Here is a 15,213-nt window from a genome sequence, read left to right as displayed (position 1 = left end):
AAATGCTACAAAAAACTAAAAGACTAAGAGAAAAATGCACAGATAACCTGAGAAACAGGATGAAAGGGGAACTAATTGGTGTGCAAAGAGCAAGAAGGTGCAAGTGTCATAGTGCAGGTGGTGGAAGGGAATGGTGGAGAGCTACGAGTTTAAGAGTTGGATGGCCTAAGGGAAGAAGCTTCCTTTGTGCCGGGCTGTCTTGATGTTTGGAGCTCTGAAGCGCCGGCCAGACGGTAAGAGCTGGAAGAGGTGGTGACTCGGGTGGGTGGCATCCAGAGTGACATCCAGAGTACTATAGCAGCATAACTAACTAAGGGATGGTTCAGGGTTGCCTGAAGCCAGCCCTAACTATATGCTTTGTCAAAGAGGAAGGTTTTAAGTCTAGCCTTAAAAGTTATGGCTGGTTTGACAAAAAATAAAACTAAATTATTGATGTCATAGTCATGTCACTTTGTGTAGAAGTCAGCAGTGTTAGTAGTCCTGAGAACAAATGGCAATTTGTTTGATATTATTTGGAGACCCTCTTAAAAGGGCACACCGACTAGAAGGCACAATATTATATTGGAAAAAAAGCTGCAATACTGCTGAGTTGTTATAACTGAACATTTGTTATATAGTATCAATGAGAAATGTAAAAGTAGTAATAGCAATATAAAAATAAACAAGTTAAAGTCCTGCGTTCAAAATTGTACCTAGTATAAGTATGATGAGAAAAGCAATGTTTTGGTGAGTGCTCTGGTTGAACATATGGTCAGAACTTTGCTCTGTAACCACACCCAACGGTGTTGTCACAGGTTTCATAAACAACGGTACATCACCACAGCATGATGAGGAGATCAGCAAAGATTTGCTGGGTTTGTTTACTGAGTAAAAATGTTTGTCTTTGACATATATTTAAGTTCACTTCAGAAGGTATTCAGATCTCTTCACTTTTTGATTTTTATGCGTGAAGGTTTTATTTTAGTGCAATTGATTGATGCAGTTGCCGTCAATCAAAAGCAAAAAGAATCTGAATACTTTTTGAAGTGTGGTACGAGAGTACAAGTACATAAAAAGTTGTGAAGTAAATGTACTTAGTTACATTATACCAGTGTATAATGTGATAATATAAAACAGACAATACAAAGAAAACAGTGATGCTACAAAATCCAACAGAAAATAAGAATTTTGTGTATGTCCAGTTTTCTGTAAAAAGGCTAAACCTGAGACTTAAAATAGATGGCCTGGAATTTTTTTTAAAAAGTTAATTGGTCATTCAAATGTATATTTTTAATTTTTCTGTACAAATTCATTAGGAATGTATTCATAGTCCTGAATAATATATCACATTTCATGGCGCATTCATGCTTATTTGTGTGCACACAGGATTAAATGTGCTTAACACTTATTAAAATCCGACAGTGCCTATTATCTGAAAATATTAAGCAAACTTGTTTCCACTATGTGCTTTTCACCACATTAAACAGTAAGTTACACATCTTGATACAAAGTCAAATATTTGGTACAACTTTTATTGAAAATGGAGAAATGAAGAGCACTGAAAGGTGAGTGCACCACTGTGGAGTTGCCATGGTCAGTATCTGAGCAGGCTTTATTTTTTCAAGGATGTAGTTGTAGTAGGTTTTCCTAAAAGGCTCTTCTAACTGCATCAAAGTTGGAGAAAACACAATCTTGAAGTGCTGGGCTGCTATGTTGTGTAGTTTGTGACAAAACGGTAATTAAGCAGGATTAAGAATCAGCACACATTTACACACTATACACAAACCACTTCTCTGGTCCAAAATTGTCAGTGACAATAAAAGTGGATGTTTCTTGAGCTTTTTTCCCCTCTTAAATGTATTTTTTTCATCTAAGGTCATTCTCAAACATGAAATTTTCTATGTCTGTAAAGTCTTAAACCTCTTCGACTTTGAAAAGGCAAATGTTTTCTGTTTGTTAAATTAACACCTCAATTCAATTCAATTTTATTTGTATCGCGCCAATGATAAAATCCACATATTTAGCAAGTTTACATTTAATCCCACTGTAAAATGGATGACATGCATGAAAGTACAGACCAATCTAATATCTAATGTTGAAACTGAACAACCATATAACTTCAGTTTGGAAATTCATTCATGGCAAAAAGTTTTTAATCCAGGACCCTAACTAGTAGACAATTCCAACAAGCTATACCTAATGTTCTTTTTCAGCAGATCAACTTGGTCATTTACCACAGATGGTTTAAGTGTGAGAACATAACCTAAACATGAAACTGTGATCATACAACAACATACAGTATGGCCATACTGGGGACTGTGAAGATTGACATGAGGTTAAAAATCAGTCACTCAGACCAAAATTGTCATTTTCAATCTACCTGATGACCAGACATGTGGAGGAGGATAGAGGAAAGCACCCTAACCCTCCCCTCCCTTCCCTTCCTCTCTACTCCTACTGTAGGAACATGTTGGGGCTTGTAGCTCCCCTGGAATAGTGCTAGAGTACATTTTAGTACTTTTTAGTTTAAAATTGCCCAAGTAATTTTAATGCAAAATTTTACACTAAAGTTGACAGTAGTGATGGTACTATAGGTATCGTACAGCAATCTACGATACTGGTGAGAGCACATACATTTTCTTCTGGTACATGCATATCTTACTTTAGTGGCCAAATGTCTCCTCAAAGTTGACTAGCTGTTTTATCTGCTCACTCTGCATTGAGTGGCGTCTCCACAGCATTTTCTTGGCCCTTGGGAAAACAGGTGCAAAGGGTAAAACTGGTTTTGAACAAGAAAGAACACCATTCAGTGCCTTGCTGTTTCCACTCAAAGGGTAGGAAAGGCTAGAACTGACCCCAATGTCTGGAATAGGAGCATGGGGATTCAGAGGAGGGAGATATCCAGGGCGAGTGTGGGAGATGTGATCCAGAAGAAGGGCACCTGATCCTCTTTGCTCCATACCAGTTGTGCCTCGTCTGTGGACTGAGCTCTCCAATGACTCCCTGGATCCTGAAACAATAGAGGATCTGCTGTTGACCATCTTGTGCCTTTCTGGTCCCAATCCAGCTCCTCCACCACTCTTGGAGCTACTGTCTTGGCTGCCACACTGTGGTAAATGAGAGTCAGAACTGTAGTGGTCAATGCCAATATTCCGCCAACGGACTACATTTTGAAGACTGGAAACGTTCAACTGTCTAAGACAGTCTATAGGATTGGACTCAAAGCAAAAAGGGCGACTCTCATGATGCAAGTTTAGGTGTGATACAGAATGCAGTGAACTTGCAGCGCTGTCATATGACATCTTTCTACCAAAGCCTCTTCTTCCACCTCCAGCCTTATTCTCATTTTCTGACATTTCCTCTAGTGCTTTAAGAAGCCCGATTTTGTCTTTGATATCAATGCTGTGGTGGCGTGAAAGAGATGATGGTCTTCCATGGATGGCAGGGCTATTAACTCTGAAGGGCAACTCCTGCTCAAGTGGCTGCTGGAACAGAAAAGGACTTTTGAACCACTGCTCTGAATGTAGTCTATGGAGATTGAGTCGCTTATTGACAGCGGGCACACACAAAGGACTTGGATGTTGAATTGGAGAACCTGGTCGAAATGCGACTAGGCCAGGCCCTGTACCTAAACTCTGGGGATTCCTTAGGCCAAGAAGGGGGGTACCAGATTGGGAAGAAACACTTGATGAGGAGCCCTGTGTAGGAGTTCTTAGCTGCACCTCATATGTAGACATGCAGCAAAATGTTGGGGTGTAATGCAGATGTTCCTCAAAGTCAGGAGGTGGTGGGACATTGAGATACTGCTTTGTCACCTGATGGCCATTTGGCAGTTTGTTGGTGGTTATGATAATAACCTCCTTACCCTTTGCTTTACAGGCATCCAGCAGGACCCTGAGGACATCCCTGTTGCCCGAATTCACAGCATAAACTAAGGCTGATAAACCTGCATGATCCTCCAGAGATGGATCAGCTCCACTGGTTAGAAGGAGTGACAGAATTTCAGCTCCAGTTTGTTCAAGACATGCATGCATCAGAGCTGTTTTCCCTGACTTGTCTTGGATGTTCGGATCAGCTCCACTTTTTAGAAGATACCTATTGAGAGAAAGGTCACATTTATTATACTAGGAAGTGGAAATTAGGGATCCTGAACAAAAAAAACATACTTTCAGTAAATTCTAATCAATAACATTTAATTATCCTGATAGAACATACCGAACCATCTTGTGTTTGGGTACACTCTGTGAATCTGTATGGTGTGTTTTGCAAGCCACCATAAGTGGTGTTTCGCCATGTTCATTGCTCTCATTTATGTAGGCCCCCCCTTCCAGGAGCAGCCGAGTCAGGCGCAGGCGACTCAAATAGACAGCCTTAAGCAAAGAACTGCCATCTGTTCGAACCTCTTTGGGCTCATTCATTGTAAGGATTTTGGCTGTTTTTAATCCACCCTTCAGTGCCTTCGATGAAAGATCATTTTTTGTCCAAAGTTGTAGAGGGCCAAGTCCCTGCAAAAGAGGAAGAATACTTAGTTATTAGGTGTAGTTTATCAGCTGTTCAGCTTTTGATGTCTTATGTGGATCCTCACACCTTATCAGAATTTCTGATAAACTGCAGACCTCTTCTATTTTCTCTCAGACTCCTTGACACAGACATTCATGATTACTATATACTGTATACAAATATTGATTTTTAAATGGTCCTATACCAACGTAACATGCATATACTGTAAATAGTGTACTCCCGTGAAGTTGCAGTTCAGAGTTCGTGGCCTCAGTCAATTTTTCCTTAGAACCTAAATAAAAATTGTTCACGGAAACAACAAATATCCTCAAATATTTTTTTTTCATGGCAATATATAATTTTTCATGCATTTTGTTGCTAAATTATTAAGAACATATGTGTTGGGTGGGGTGAGGTGAAGGATCGAGAAGGACCCAAATGCAGGACAAAGTCTTTTTATTAATTCCTGGACACACCAATCTCAGGCACCATGGAGAACTCTCTGACACAAGCACTATAGCAGCCATCAAGACACTCTGCCACTCGGCGTACAAATAAAACTCTCTCCTTCTCTAACTCAGGCACGACATGAACAAACATTAATCCTCCAGTGAGGAACAAAGGAAATCGGTACTTACACACTAAAACAAAAGACTAATAGAACTAATGGTCTCATTGAACTTTGAAATTGCAAGCTTCTCAGTTTGAGGTAGGAGGCGGGAAAAAGGTTTTAGGTTTTATATTCATATTTTGAAATTGCATGATGAAATAATACAAGCAGATATGATAATACATGTTTGACTGTAACGAGAGTAAGAATACTAATCAAGTTTTTGACAGTGAATTGTTCAAAATGTTATTGAATTTACAACTTTGTGGACTGCAAACATTAGCCCACTGCCCATGTTAGCTCCTGGAGAGTTTACCACCCTAGTGAACCTTTTATTCAGTGAAGTGAGACCAATATTAATCTCCCTTAATTCAACCTACTCCTTTTTTCATGTTCTGCTCATTTTTCCTGTTTCTTGTATATGATATAGGAGTTATTTTTACATTGATGTGACTAAATATGTTACTGGTTTGTCACTATGTCCAATGGGAAACATAGTTTTCGTAACTGGGGTAGGGGGTCGGGTAAACCTGATTTCCAGAGGTAGATTTGTCCTGGAGATTGGTAATTTCTCTGCAATGTATATGAGTAACTAAGTTTCTAATTAGCTTTTAGCAAGTGCACATGTGCAAAAGAGAAGTCTGAAAGTGACGTGCACATCTAATTGGAGAAAAACAGGAAGTTCTAACCAGCAAAAACAGAATTAGAATTATCTAAATGGTAAGTAGCACAAGAATACCAACAACAAACACAAATGTCTTTTCGACTTTCAGTGATGAGTAATTACTGTTGGTTTTTAAGTAGCCAAATTAATGTAGTAATCTGGTTTCTCAAGTGTATGCATACTGGGGTAAGCACTGTTCTTCACTACACCCTGTGCCACATTAATGGGTCATAGGTTCAGTTTTTGTTTGCCCTATGATCCCACTGAGAAGGATATAGTACTAAACTGAAGATCCAGGTATACTTTTTTTATATTTTGCCTTTATTTTTACAGTGGATCACAGAAAAAGACAGGAAACATTGGAGCCAGAGATAGAAAGTGGGGGAAGGCCTGTGGCAAATGTTGCTTGAGAGTCAAACAGTTGATGTTGCACATGGGCTGTACTCCTGTACAGGGCACGCTGCCATAACACATACACGTGGCATGAATAAAAAGCACAGGAAGGATTTTTTTCCCCAATATTCAAGTATTATTCAGATACAGATACATGGCATGTGTTTTGCTGCTCTGTAATGACTAGACTGCCCGAGGACCATCGGTGCACTGAACTCCCCAACCCTAACCCCCCCTCCCTTCCTCAGGCTTATATCCAAAGCTTTCCAGTTTGTAAAACAGTGGAAAACAAAGCAGGCTTGTGCTCACCTCAGAACTCTAAATTGCCCATTAGTGTTAATGTGACTGTGAATATTTTTTCAGTTACCTGTCCAGAGTGCATGATGGAAGAAGTTCCAGCTCACTTTTGACAAAAACATTAAGCCAAATTTCAAATGGATGAATGGTATCCATTGCAACATTGCTCATTATCAAAGTAGGCGACTGTAATGTAACTCTATTACAATGTTTTGATATCTTCACAACAGACAGAAATGAACGCAAATGTATGACTGCCTGGAAGGAAGAGTTCTGCATTTGGCATAATCTTTGTCATGGCATCTTTATTTGGATGTCACATAGTTTTCCAGTGTTTGTGAAGCAAGAGCAGCTATTGTACCTCTGTAAGAAGCCTTATATTGTGCCACTGTAATTATACAATTGTTATTGGCTGCTGTGTGGGAAGATGTAAATCAACATAAGTCAGACAGTTAATAGATTTGATTAATATATATTTTTGCCAGCTTCAGATATCAGAACACAATGTGTGTTCATCATCCTGTCCTGCCAGTATTCACTTCTGAAGCCTATTGTGTGTTGACCTTCTGTTTCTCTCATCTAAGTGTAGCAAACTGATTGTCAGACCATTGACTTATTTCAACTGCGTAGGTGTGTGTCGATGTGAGAACAAATTATATAAAGAATTATAACAGTCTGTGTAATCTACTTTTCAGTGTGACACTGGCTAACTGTAAACATGGAGAAGATAAAGAGGGATGATTTCAATAACCAGCATGGCTGATTAAGATTCCGGCTATGTATTTACAATAGACTGGTCTAGACCAAAGCATGTGGGGAGACTGACTGTCTGGCTGGAAGAAAATGGTTGGCTGGCTGGAAGAGTCCAGAGGAATATGGTAAACCTATAGGGTTTCACCTGCATCAGGCTGGCACCAGTCAGCTCCTTGGAATAACCTCAACACCGATGCACATAATCACTCACTCAGAAGCTTACCTTTAGCCTCTGAGCCATGTAGCATGCAGCACCTTTCCCAAAAGCCAACACAGGTGATAATTTGCACTGAAGCTACGGTGCGAAGGATTCAAACAGTCAGTTCTGCTATTTCACTTCTAAAGGTTTGTGAGCTGTAAGAGCAAACGAGAAAGGCTAAATGCTCCATAAGAGCCCCTTTAAAAATACAAAGTATTAAAATATTAACTGCTTGCAGCTTTCAAGTATCAGAAGTAAAACTACAAATTATGCAGAATTGCTTGTTTTTTTCCCTTTATTTCTGTAGATTGCATTTTTGGATTATAATAATTAATAAGCAACATTTTACTATTGTAGAAGGTATATACTTTTGGGTATCATAATCTACATTCCTTTTGTGCAAGTAAAAAAATATCTATGTGGCTCTGCAATGGACTGGTGACCTGTCCAGGGTGTACCCCTTGCATCAGGCAGTGTAATGTAAAGATACTATTGATTACATTATGGGAAATGTATTAACCAATCATTTTACACTATAGCTTCTATACATGCTAGCAACTACAAATCAAGATATTTTGGCCTCTGCTGAATACATTCTTTCTCTTTCTTAGGTGTGGTGTGCAATATGAAATTAGTGGACTACAATTTTGATCATCTGCACAATTTTTGGGAGAAACAAATCAGCAAGAGGTTAGCAGCATTTTTTTGCTGGGTGACATTCAAACATCATGTGCTTCTTTGATAAGGTCAGGTCTGGCCTTCAACCAGCACCAACACAGACAGAATAGCTAATGATAGAGGTAGCAGAGAAAATGTCATTCCTTAACAATTTATCACTCCACATGTATGGGCCAGGTATGTTCCCGCCTAAGTAAAAATTTATATATTATTACTATTATTATAATCTATGTAAAATATGGATTCATGACTGTGTGAATAGCTACCTATAGATGTACTGAAGTGGAAGATTGTATGCTGAATATAAAGCCATTTAAACACAACATTTAAAAGTTCGAAATATAAATCAATAGGAATGGAAAAAATGTTTCTGAAAATGGAAAACTATTGTAGGTCATATAAATTTGGGTGTGATATGTGGTAGTGTAGTGTTGGTAGTGATCACACTTACCTCAATGTGTCTCATTCTGTAGTGTGAAAACTGTTCAAACCGCAGGTTGATAGGTCACTGTCGCTGTACAGGCTGAGGACAAACCAGGAGGGAGAGTAGGCATCGGTGCAGGGGAGTGACTGATGAAAGGAGGGACTGAAGACTAGTATATGTCAGATGAGAATGAAAGGCTACCCTATGGCAGCAGAGAAGCAGGAAGAACAGAGCCCAATGACAGCATACCCTATTATGAGTGTTTGGTGAAACATTTACGTAGGTAAGACTCATTGCTTTTCAGGAATTCAGACTGGTAATGTGTAGATTGACAATAGTGGTGCCCACGTCATTGTGAAATCCAAGGCTGAATAGATTTATGTTAGTGAAAACTGCACAACTTTCACTCATGTCACAATGTGAAAATTGAAATGTCTGTTATCAGGTGGATGTGTCAGAAAATGTAACGTGCCAGGGAGCAACTATTTGAGTTGTTTGCATCTGTAATCCTGGAGGCCAGAAACATAGAAAAGTGGGATCCCAAAAAGTGCAATACAGTAATCTTTTTCATCTACATACATTCCTCTAAATACTAGATGGAGACGAGAGGAGAGGCTCAGGGTCACCTTAGCCACCCTAACTATAAGCAAAAAGGAAAGTTTCTAAGTCGAGCATTAGTATAGATGGTGTCTGCCTCCTGAACCCAGACTGGGAGCTGCTTCAACAGGAGAGGAGCTTGACAACTAAAGGCTCTTAAAAGCAAGTTTTTAAATCTGTGTTAAACCCATTTAAACCCAGACCTTATTGTCAGTTAGCTTGCTTAATGTGTAAGACATCAATTGTCAGTTTGCATCTTTGTCCATCCATCTCGTTCTTTCAGTCATGACCCAAAGCTTGTGACCATAGGTGAGGGTAGGACCGTAGGCTCAGCTCCTTCTTCACCCCGACTGACCAATACAACCGCATCGCTACAAACGTCGCACCAATCCGTCTGTTAATCTCCTGCTCCATTTTAGCCTCACTTGTGAACAAGACCCCAAGATACCTAAACTCCTCCACTTGAGATAATTTGTTACCATGTTTCCACTTGTAACTGTTGGAATTAAATGTATTGTTCTGACATTATAAACACTGATCTATTATTTTGAAGTTAAATGTGTTCTCTCAACAGTTTACACAGTCTATAGGAAAAAATGTTTTTGGGATCATTTTTTGAGGTTTTTTTTTCATCAAACAATACAAGTATTAAAAATTAGAAAAAGTCAATTCTAGCCTAATTACAACTTTTGTTATACAAAAAGTTTCCATTCTTTACCACAAAGACTAAATTATATAAACAAACCAAAACCAGCTTTATTGGTAGGTAATCTACATTTAGTCATTTGAACAAAGTCATTTGTTAATCTGATTTTTCCAACAGGAAGACAAAAGGAGCTTGGTGGAGTCCTGGAGCCAAACCCATTGGGCCAAAGGCAGCCTACACCCTGAACACATCAGCAGTCTGTCACAGGGCTGACATATACGAACAAACACACCAACTGGGAAATTTAAAGTTACCAATTACTCCTGCCCCAAACTTGCATGTCTTTGCACTGTGGGAGGAAGCTGGAGTACCATTCTACCAATCTGGCTAGAAACTATTCTGTCCATTGTGCAATAAAAAAGATTTTTTTTTTTTTTTTACCAGTTTCCTCTAACCAACTTCTAAATTTACAAATCATAAGAAGAAACACTAAGTCCACCAAAAAATGGTATGTTAGCCATTAACAAAATTAGATGTAAATTTTTTTTTTTTTTTTTTTTTTTTAAATTCACTGTTGGATGCTCTCATAGACTTCAAATCTATACTGGATACCATGCTCCTCTTGCAGTTCTTTTGGCACTCCTTGGAACCTGCAAGTGAAACAAGCCTGACTTTAATTTTTATTTCAGATAGAAATTTTTAAAGGTTTTAAGGGCAGTCTTGATATATTATTCAGAATTCATTTACTCATTTCAGCAGCCAACAGCTATGTTACCTGACACACCCAGACAGAAAAAAATAATAATAATAATTTCACTACCATGTTTTTAAATGTAGTTGGAGTAGCTGTAGCTTGAAACCTGTTGAGCAAATTAAATTTTAGAATATAGCCGCAAGCAGCAATGACAAACAACCCCAGTGCCGCTAGCCCTGACATGTCGCCATCTAACAGACTCTCAACATGGGATATCCATCAAATGTACAGAACTAATCAGAGTGTGCCAAATTTCATCAGAGTTTGAGACCCCTGCTTTAGACACAGGAAGCTCTAATTGCTCTATGAATCTGCCCTGATGCACGTGTATATCATCACAGTCATCCTCAGTAACCACCACAGTTTGGTGGTGGAATACATTTATGACATATTTCCTGTTTATTGGCGAGATATGTAAATTTACTGTAACGTTATTTTGTCATACTACAACATTAAAAAAAAAAAAAAAAAATTCTCATAATTTGACATATGCAATATGTTGACATCACACATACCAAATATTTGTGTGAGCAGATGCAAAATTCATTGTAACGCAATTTCATCTTATTTCAAAATATCAAAAAAATGCTTGCAATTTGACATCTGCAACATCTTGACATCATGTATACCAAATTTAACACATCTCTGATGTATGGCATAGGAGGAGTATGTTAAATTCTATTGTATGTCAAAACACAAAATCCCAAATATCTCAATTCCTGTTGGGTGTGTCTATAACAATGTATATGCAAAAAATGTTTGTACTGGGGAGTTGCATAAACACATACCAAGTTTGGTGTGTGGAGCTGAAACTACATGCCAACTACAAGACTCACTAACACAAGGGGGTGCCATGGAGTCCCTAGGCCACACCATAGCTTAGACTGCGACTGCTCACCATGGTAACAGTGTGGAGTAGATTTCGTGAGTTTACAGCCATGGGAACCAGTTCAAAAATTGCTCCGTTCGACAGAGGGGGACAAATAATAATAATAATAATAATCCTTACAGAAACAATAGGGCCTCACACCTCCGGTCCTCGGGCCCTAAATATAAAGTACATGTGCTTTAAAGGACAATTCCGCTTTATTACAACTTGGGCCCAAAATTCCAGTTTGATGCCCCACAGCATCAAATAGTGACAATTTCTCAAGTACCTTTTACAGACACAAAAGGGAACCTTTGGTGTCTTCTGAAGTGTTTTCTATAAATAATATTAACACAAAACTACCAAATGAGACAAGTTGTGATATACACTAAAATGTGCTTAACATTTGTGCTGATCTTACTCTGACAGTAGGCGGTAATTATCCAGACTGATTTCAGGGAGAAATGTGTCACAGTCAAACTGCTTCTGGATTCTTGTAACAAACAGTCTCTTGGTCCCTGGGTACTCCATCAACTCCTGGATAAAAACAAGCAAAACATTGTTTCAGAGAGAAGAAGTGTGTGGCTATATGCATATGTGTCTCAGATCACAGTGAAGTAGTTGGGCATGACCATCACTGTAACACTGCATATTCTTTAGATATTATTTCTCATAGTTATCGGATAAGCCTACTTTTTGTTTGTTACTTGAACATGATGAATTTCAGCTACTACTTTCCATCAAGGCTCAAACTAAAAACTACAAATTCAAGACTGACCAAATAAAGCATGAGTGAGGCATAAATTAAATTTCTAGAAATTGTTTTACAGATAACCTGTGAGCAGGCACACAATACCTTGTAGATAGAGCTGCCTCCTATAACCCAGACCTTGTCAGCCTGGTCTGCCAGCTCTGTGTCAACAAGCCTGAGGGCTGAGCTAAAGTCTGGAGCTAGGTGGTGTGCTCCTGCAGGGGGTGTCCTGGGGGAATAGTGTTGCATATTGCAGTTATATCAGGTCACTGTTAAAACTGACAACACTAGGGCCAACATTTCATTTTAGCACTCACTGATTCTCAAGAGTTGGAACAAAATACATCTTACAAAAGTCATCTTTATAATGAAAAAAAAAAAAAGAAATTTACAACGAAAAATATAGAGTTAAATTTAAAGGGATTATGTATACCCATGTTATTATTCTTATGTATTTTTACAGTTTCAGTTGAACTTAAAAATGTATGTTCTATAGTTTGAAAATAGATGTTCTTATACCTGTCCTCTCCATGGGGTAACAATGTAAAACTGCCTAAAAAACCTCATTAAAACTCTACAAATTAGATAATATATGTATCAAAAGAAAAATAATCCTTGTAAATGCATCAAAATTTGTCCTCACTTTCTGTCAACACTGTCAGATTTTTTCATAATCCTAACTACATAAATCAGGAACTAGTATGGTCAACTATATTTAAAAATTAGAGTTCTATAAGTTTTGTCGCTTATCTGAAAAATCAGCACACTGTATGTTGTGCATAAAGGTTCTAGTGTAACATCCTGCTAACTGGCCATCATGTTAACACAATTTGTACACACTGTTGTGTGGTGGCTAACTCTGACACATACTTGCACTCCCTGCTGAGAACGATGTTGATCCTGTCATTCAGAGGTCTGTTCTTCTCTGGGATCGAAAACCACGTCTTCCTGCCCATGATCACCACATTCTTCTTGCCTGTAGTACATCATGGTTTGAATTGATCAGTTAGCAGTCAACTGCCCTTTGTATACAAGAAGTCCCAACAGATTCAGAACTATACAATGCTCCAGGATCCCAAGAATGAGATTGGGTCAGAAGTTTAGATTGTGAGATATTCTATAGTGATAAAGTTGCATTAACCTCACTGACCTCAAGTGATGGCCTATTGTCATTCAAGTATAGGTGACCCTTACAATGTCACTTTGTTTTTTTCAAAAATGACTGGACCACAGTATAATTGCAGATAACAGATATGACATGCACGAGTACAGCTTTGCAAACTGGACCCATACAGATCTGCTCTGTATTTGTTTTTAAAATATTCTAACATGTTTTACCTTTAACATACAGGAGTACATTTTTTATAGGATTATCCTGAAGTAAGTTTATATTTTTGTTTTTAATAAAAATGCCCTGAGAGATCTGATGAAGCTCAGTTTCTACTCTAGATGATAGACTTTTCAGTTTTACCTGTTAAGCTCATTTAATTGCACTACCATCCAGTATATCTGAACTGTTTGCATATTGCACTGGTTTTGTACCCTACATTGCGCAATTTAGAATTTAGTGTTGAGTGTATCTCTATACACCAAGGGTCTGAGAGTAATGCAATTTCAATTCTCTGTATGTGCTCTACATGTGGCAGAATTGACAATAAAGCAGACTTTGACTTGTGTTTAATATTAGTTATTAGCAAACCCTGCTTGAGGATACATACCGGGCTAAGCAGTAATTTTGTTATCAAGTTACACCTTCTAGGTTCTACTAACTTTGTCGACAATGGCAATAACGTTACAACTCTTCAGTAGGAACTGAATCCTGCAGCTGCGGTGTGCACTTATTACAGCTAACTATCTTTGGGCCCAGTGTCATCCTTCTTAACCCCCGAAACACGATGAACAGAGGTTACCTGGCATAGATGGAGTCGATGTCATCTTTCGGAAATGTTTGAATTCGTTACTGTGAAGGAAGATCATATCATTTCACAGAAGATTAAAGTTAATCCCAGGGTTAGCCTGCACAGCTCACTGAAGGTTTTATTTCCACATTAAGAATGCATCACACTGTTTAATCGACCTGGCCTACCTGAGCCGAACAGGGTGCCAGGGCAGGTTTCCATTCTTCCCAATACCCAAGTCAGGACACACCGCCACAATACCATACAGGGTGCGGGCCATTGTCACTGCAGAGGACACCAGACCCTACACGTCTACTCTTCCCGCCACCGGATGTCACAGAAACTTCGGAAATTACGATTTATTTTCTTCTTCTGCAGCTTTGACGGCCGCAGAACGACGGTTGTGTCGTTACACCAGTGCCATTTTATGGATTATGGCAAAAGAGACCTATAATAAAACGTCACTTCCGCACACGAGAACACCCCCTAAAACGCCGCTTTTCACGCCGCCCAGACAATCAGGACGTCGCTTTTTACGTCATCGATTATGAAATGTGACGCCGCTTTTTAGAAGCGCCGCTTTCTGTCACACAGGACGGCGTAAAAAGCGCCGCTTTTACATAGGATAGAGATCTCCGCCCTCTGATTTTCACAGCAAATACATTTTAAATGGTTTTCAGTGTGCAATATTTTTATGAATTGTTATTCCTGTTTTATCCAATATTATGTTTCATATCTCCCATATTGTTAACTGTAGTAACACCAAACTCCTGTCACACGTCAAGGGTGAACTCCTCTATGGACTACAACTCTTACGTTGGCCATTTTCACTGTAGCATAACTACTTTATTCACAGCAAGAAATCATCCATTAAGCTTCAACATCAAATGCAAACAACTGAGCATCATCTCAACAAGTCTACGCCTGAGGTCCACAGTCAAGAGCCACAGAACCAGCAAGAACAGTATTCATATTTCATATTAAAGGGTATGACAGGTTCACGTCACAACTGACACCTTAAAACAAACTACAGACCACTTTCAACAAGAACTATCCTCCACTCTGTCCAGACCTGTTTGTCATGCAGTCGTACAATTTGTCCAGCAGGCACACTAGTGTACTGCTCACACTACATGTGTGCTTGCCCTAGGCCAATATGAGAGCGACGATTTTTACACCATCCTGTGTAGTAGAAAGCGGCG

The 15,213-nt window shown here is 38.9% G+C and overlaps 2 protein-coding genes across 7 annotated transcripts; both read right to left on the bottom strand.

Annotated features, from left to right (window-relative positions):
• Positions 1–1,676: 1,676 nt before the first annotated feature.
• On the bottom strand, positions 1,677–9,692 carry ankrd34bb (ankyrin repeat domain 34Bb). The gene is made up of 3 exons (XM_026311481.2): positions 8,525–9,692; positions 4,195–4,484; positions 1,677–4,074 (listed from the first exon to the last, which is right to left on the bottom strand). The coding sequence occupies exons 1-3, from the start codon at positions 8,537–8,539 to the stop codon at positions 2,643–2,645; spliced, it is 1,737 nt and encodes a 578-aa protein (XP_026167266.1). The 5' UTR covers positions 8,540–9,692; the 3' UTR covers positions 1,677–2,642.
• Positions 8,521–14,466, bottom strand: dhfr (dihydrofolate reductase). 6 transcript variants are annotated; one of them, XM_026311556.1, is made up of 9 exons: positions 14,200–14,466; positions 14,024–14,073; positions 12,984–13,089; positions 12,219–12,342; positions 11,784–11,899; positions 11,652–11,698; positions 11,504–11,540; positions 10,561–10,600; positions 9,831–10,390 (listed from the first exon to the last, which is right to left on the bottom strand). In XM_026311556.1, exons 1-9 carry the CDS (start codon positions 14,289–14,291, stop codon positions 10,340–10,342), a joined length of 663 nt encoding a protein of 220 aa, XP_026167341.1. In that variant the 5' UTR covers positions 14,292–14,466; the 3' UTR covers positions 9,831–10,339. The 6 variants fall into 6 exon arrangements, with proteins under 6 accessions (XP_026167358.1, XP_026167341.1, XP_026167349.1 ...); XM_026311573.2 differs by lacking the exons at positions 9,831–10,390; positions 10,561–10,600 and adding an exon at positions 8,521–8,596; XM_026311564.1 differs by lacking the exon at positions 10,561–10,600.
• Positions 14,467–15,213: the final 747 nt, after the last annotated feature.

The sequence above is a fragment of the Mastacembelus armatus genome, unplaced genomic scaffold (genome assembly GCF_900324485.2).
Source record: "Mastacembelus armatus unplaced genomic scaffold, fMasArm1.2, whole genome shotgun sequence".
NCBI classification, from domain to species: Eukaryota; Metazoa; Chordata; class Actinopteri; order Synbranchiformes; family Mastacembelidae; genus Mastacembelus; species Mastacembelus armatus.
The sequence above is the reverse complement of the archived record's forward strand: the minus strand, read 5'-3'. Positions and strand labels throughout refer to the sequence as shown.

What these genes read in the sequence shown, in the direction of transcription:
- ankrd34bb (XM_026311481.2), bottom strand. An exon ending in CCCAAACACAAGATGGTTCG is followed by an intron (nt 4,075 to 4,194) that starts GTATGTTCTATC and finishes TTCTCTCAATAG; the next exon opens with GTATCTTCTAAAAAGTGGAG.
- dhfr (XM_026311556.1), bottom strand. Translation starts at nt 14,291, where the DNA reads ATGGCCCGCACCCTGTATGGTATTGTGGCGGTGTGTCCTGACTTGGGT. An exon ending in GAGGCAGCTCTATCTACAAG is followed by an intron (nt 11,900 to 12,218) that starts GTATTGTGTGCC and finishes GTTTTTATCCAG; the next exon opens with GAGTTGATGGAGTACCCAGG. An exon ending in CCCTTTTGTGTCTGTAAAAG is followed by an intron (nt 11,541 to 11,651) that starts GTACTTGAGAAA and finishes CTTTATATTTAG; the next exon opens with GGCCCGAGGACCGGAGGTGT.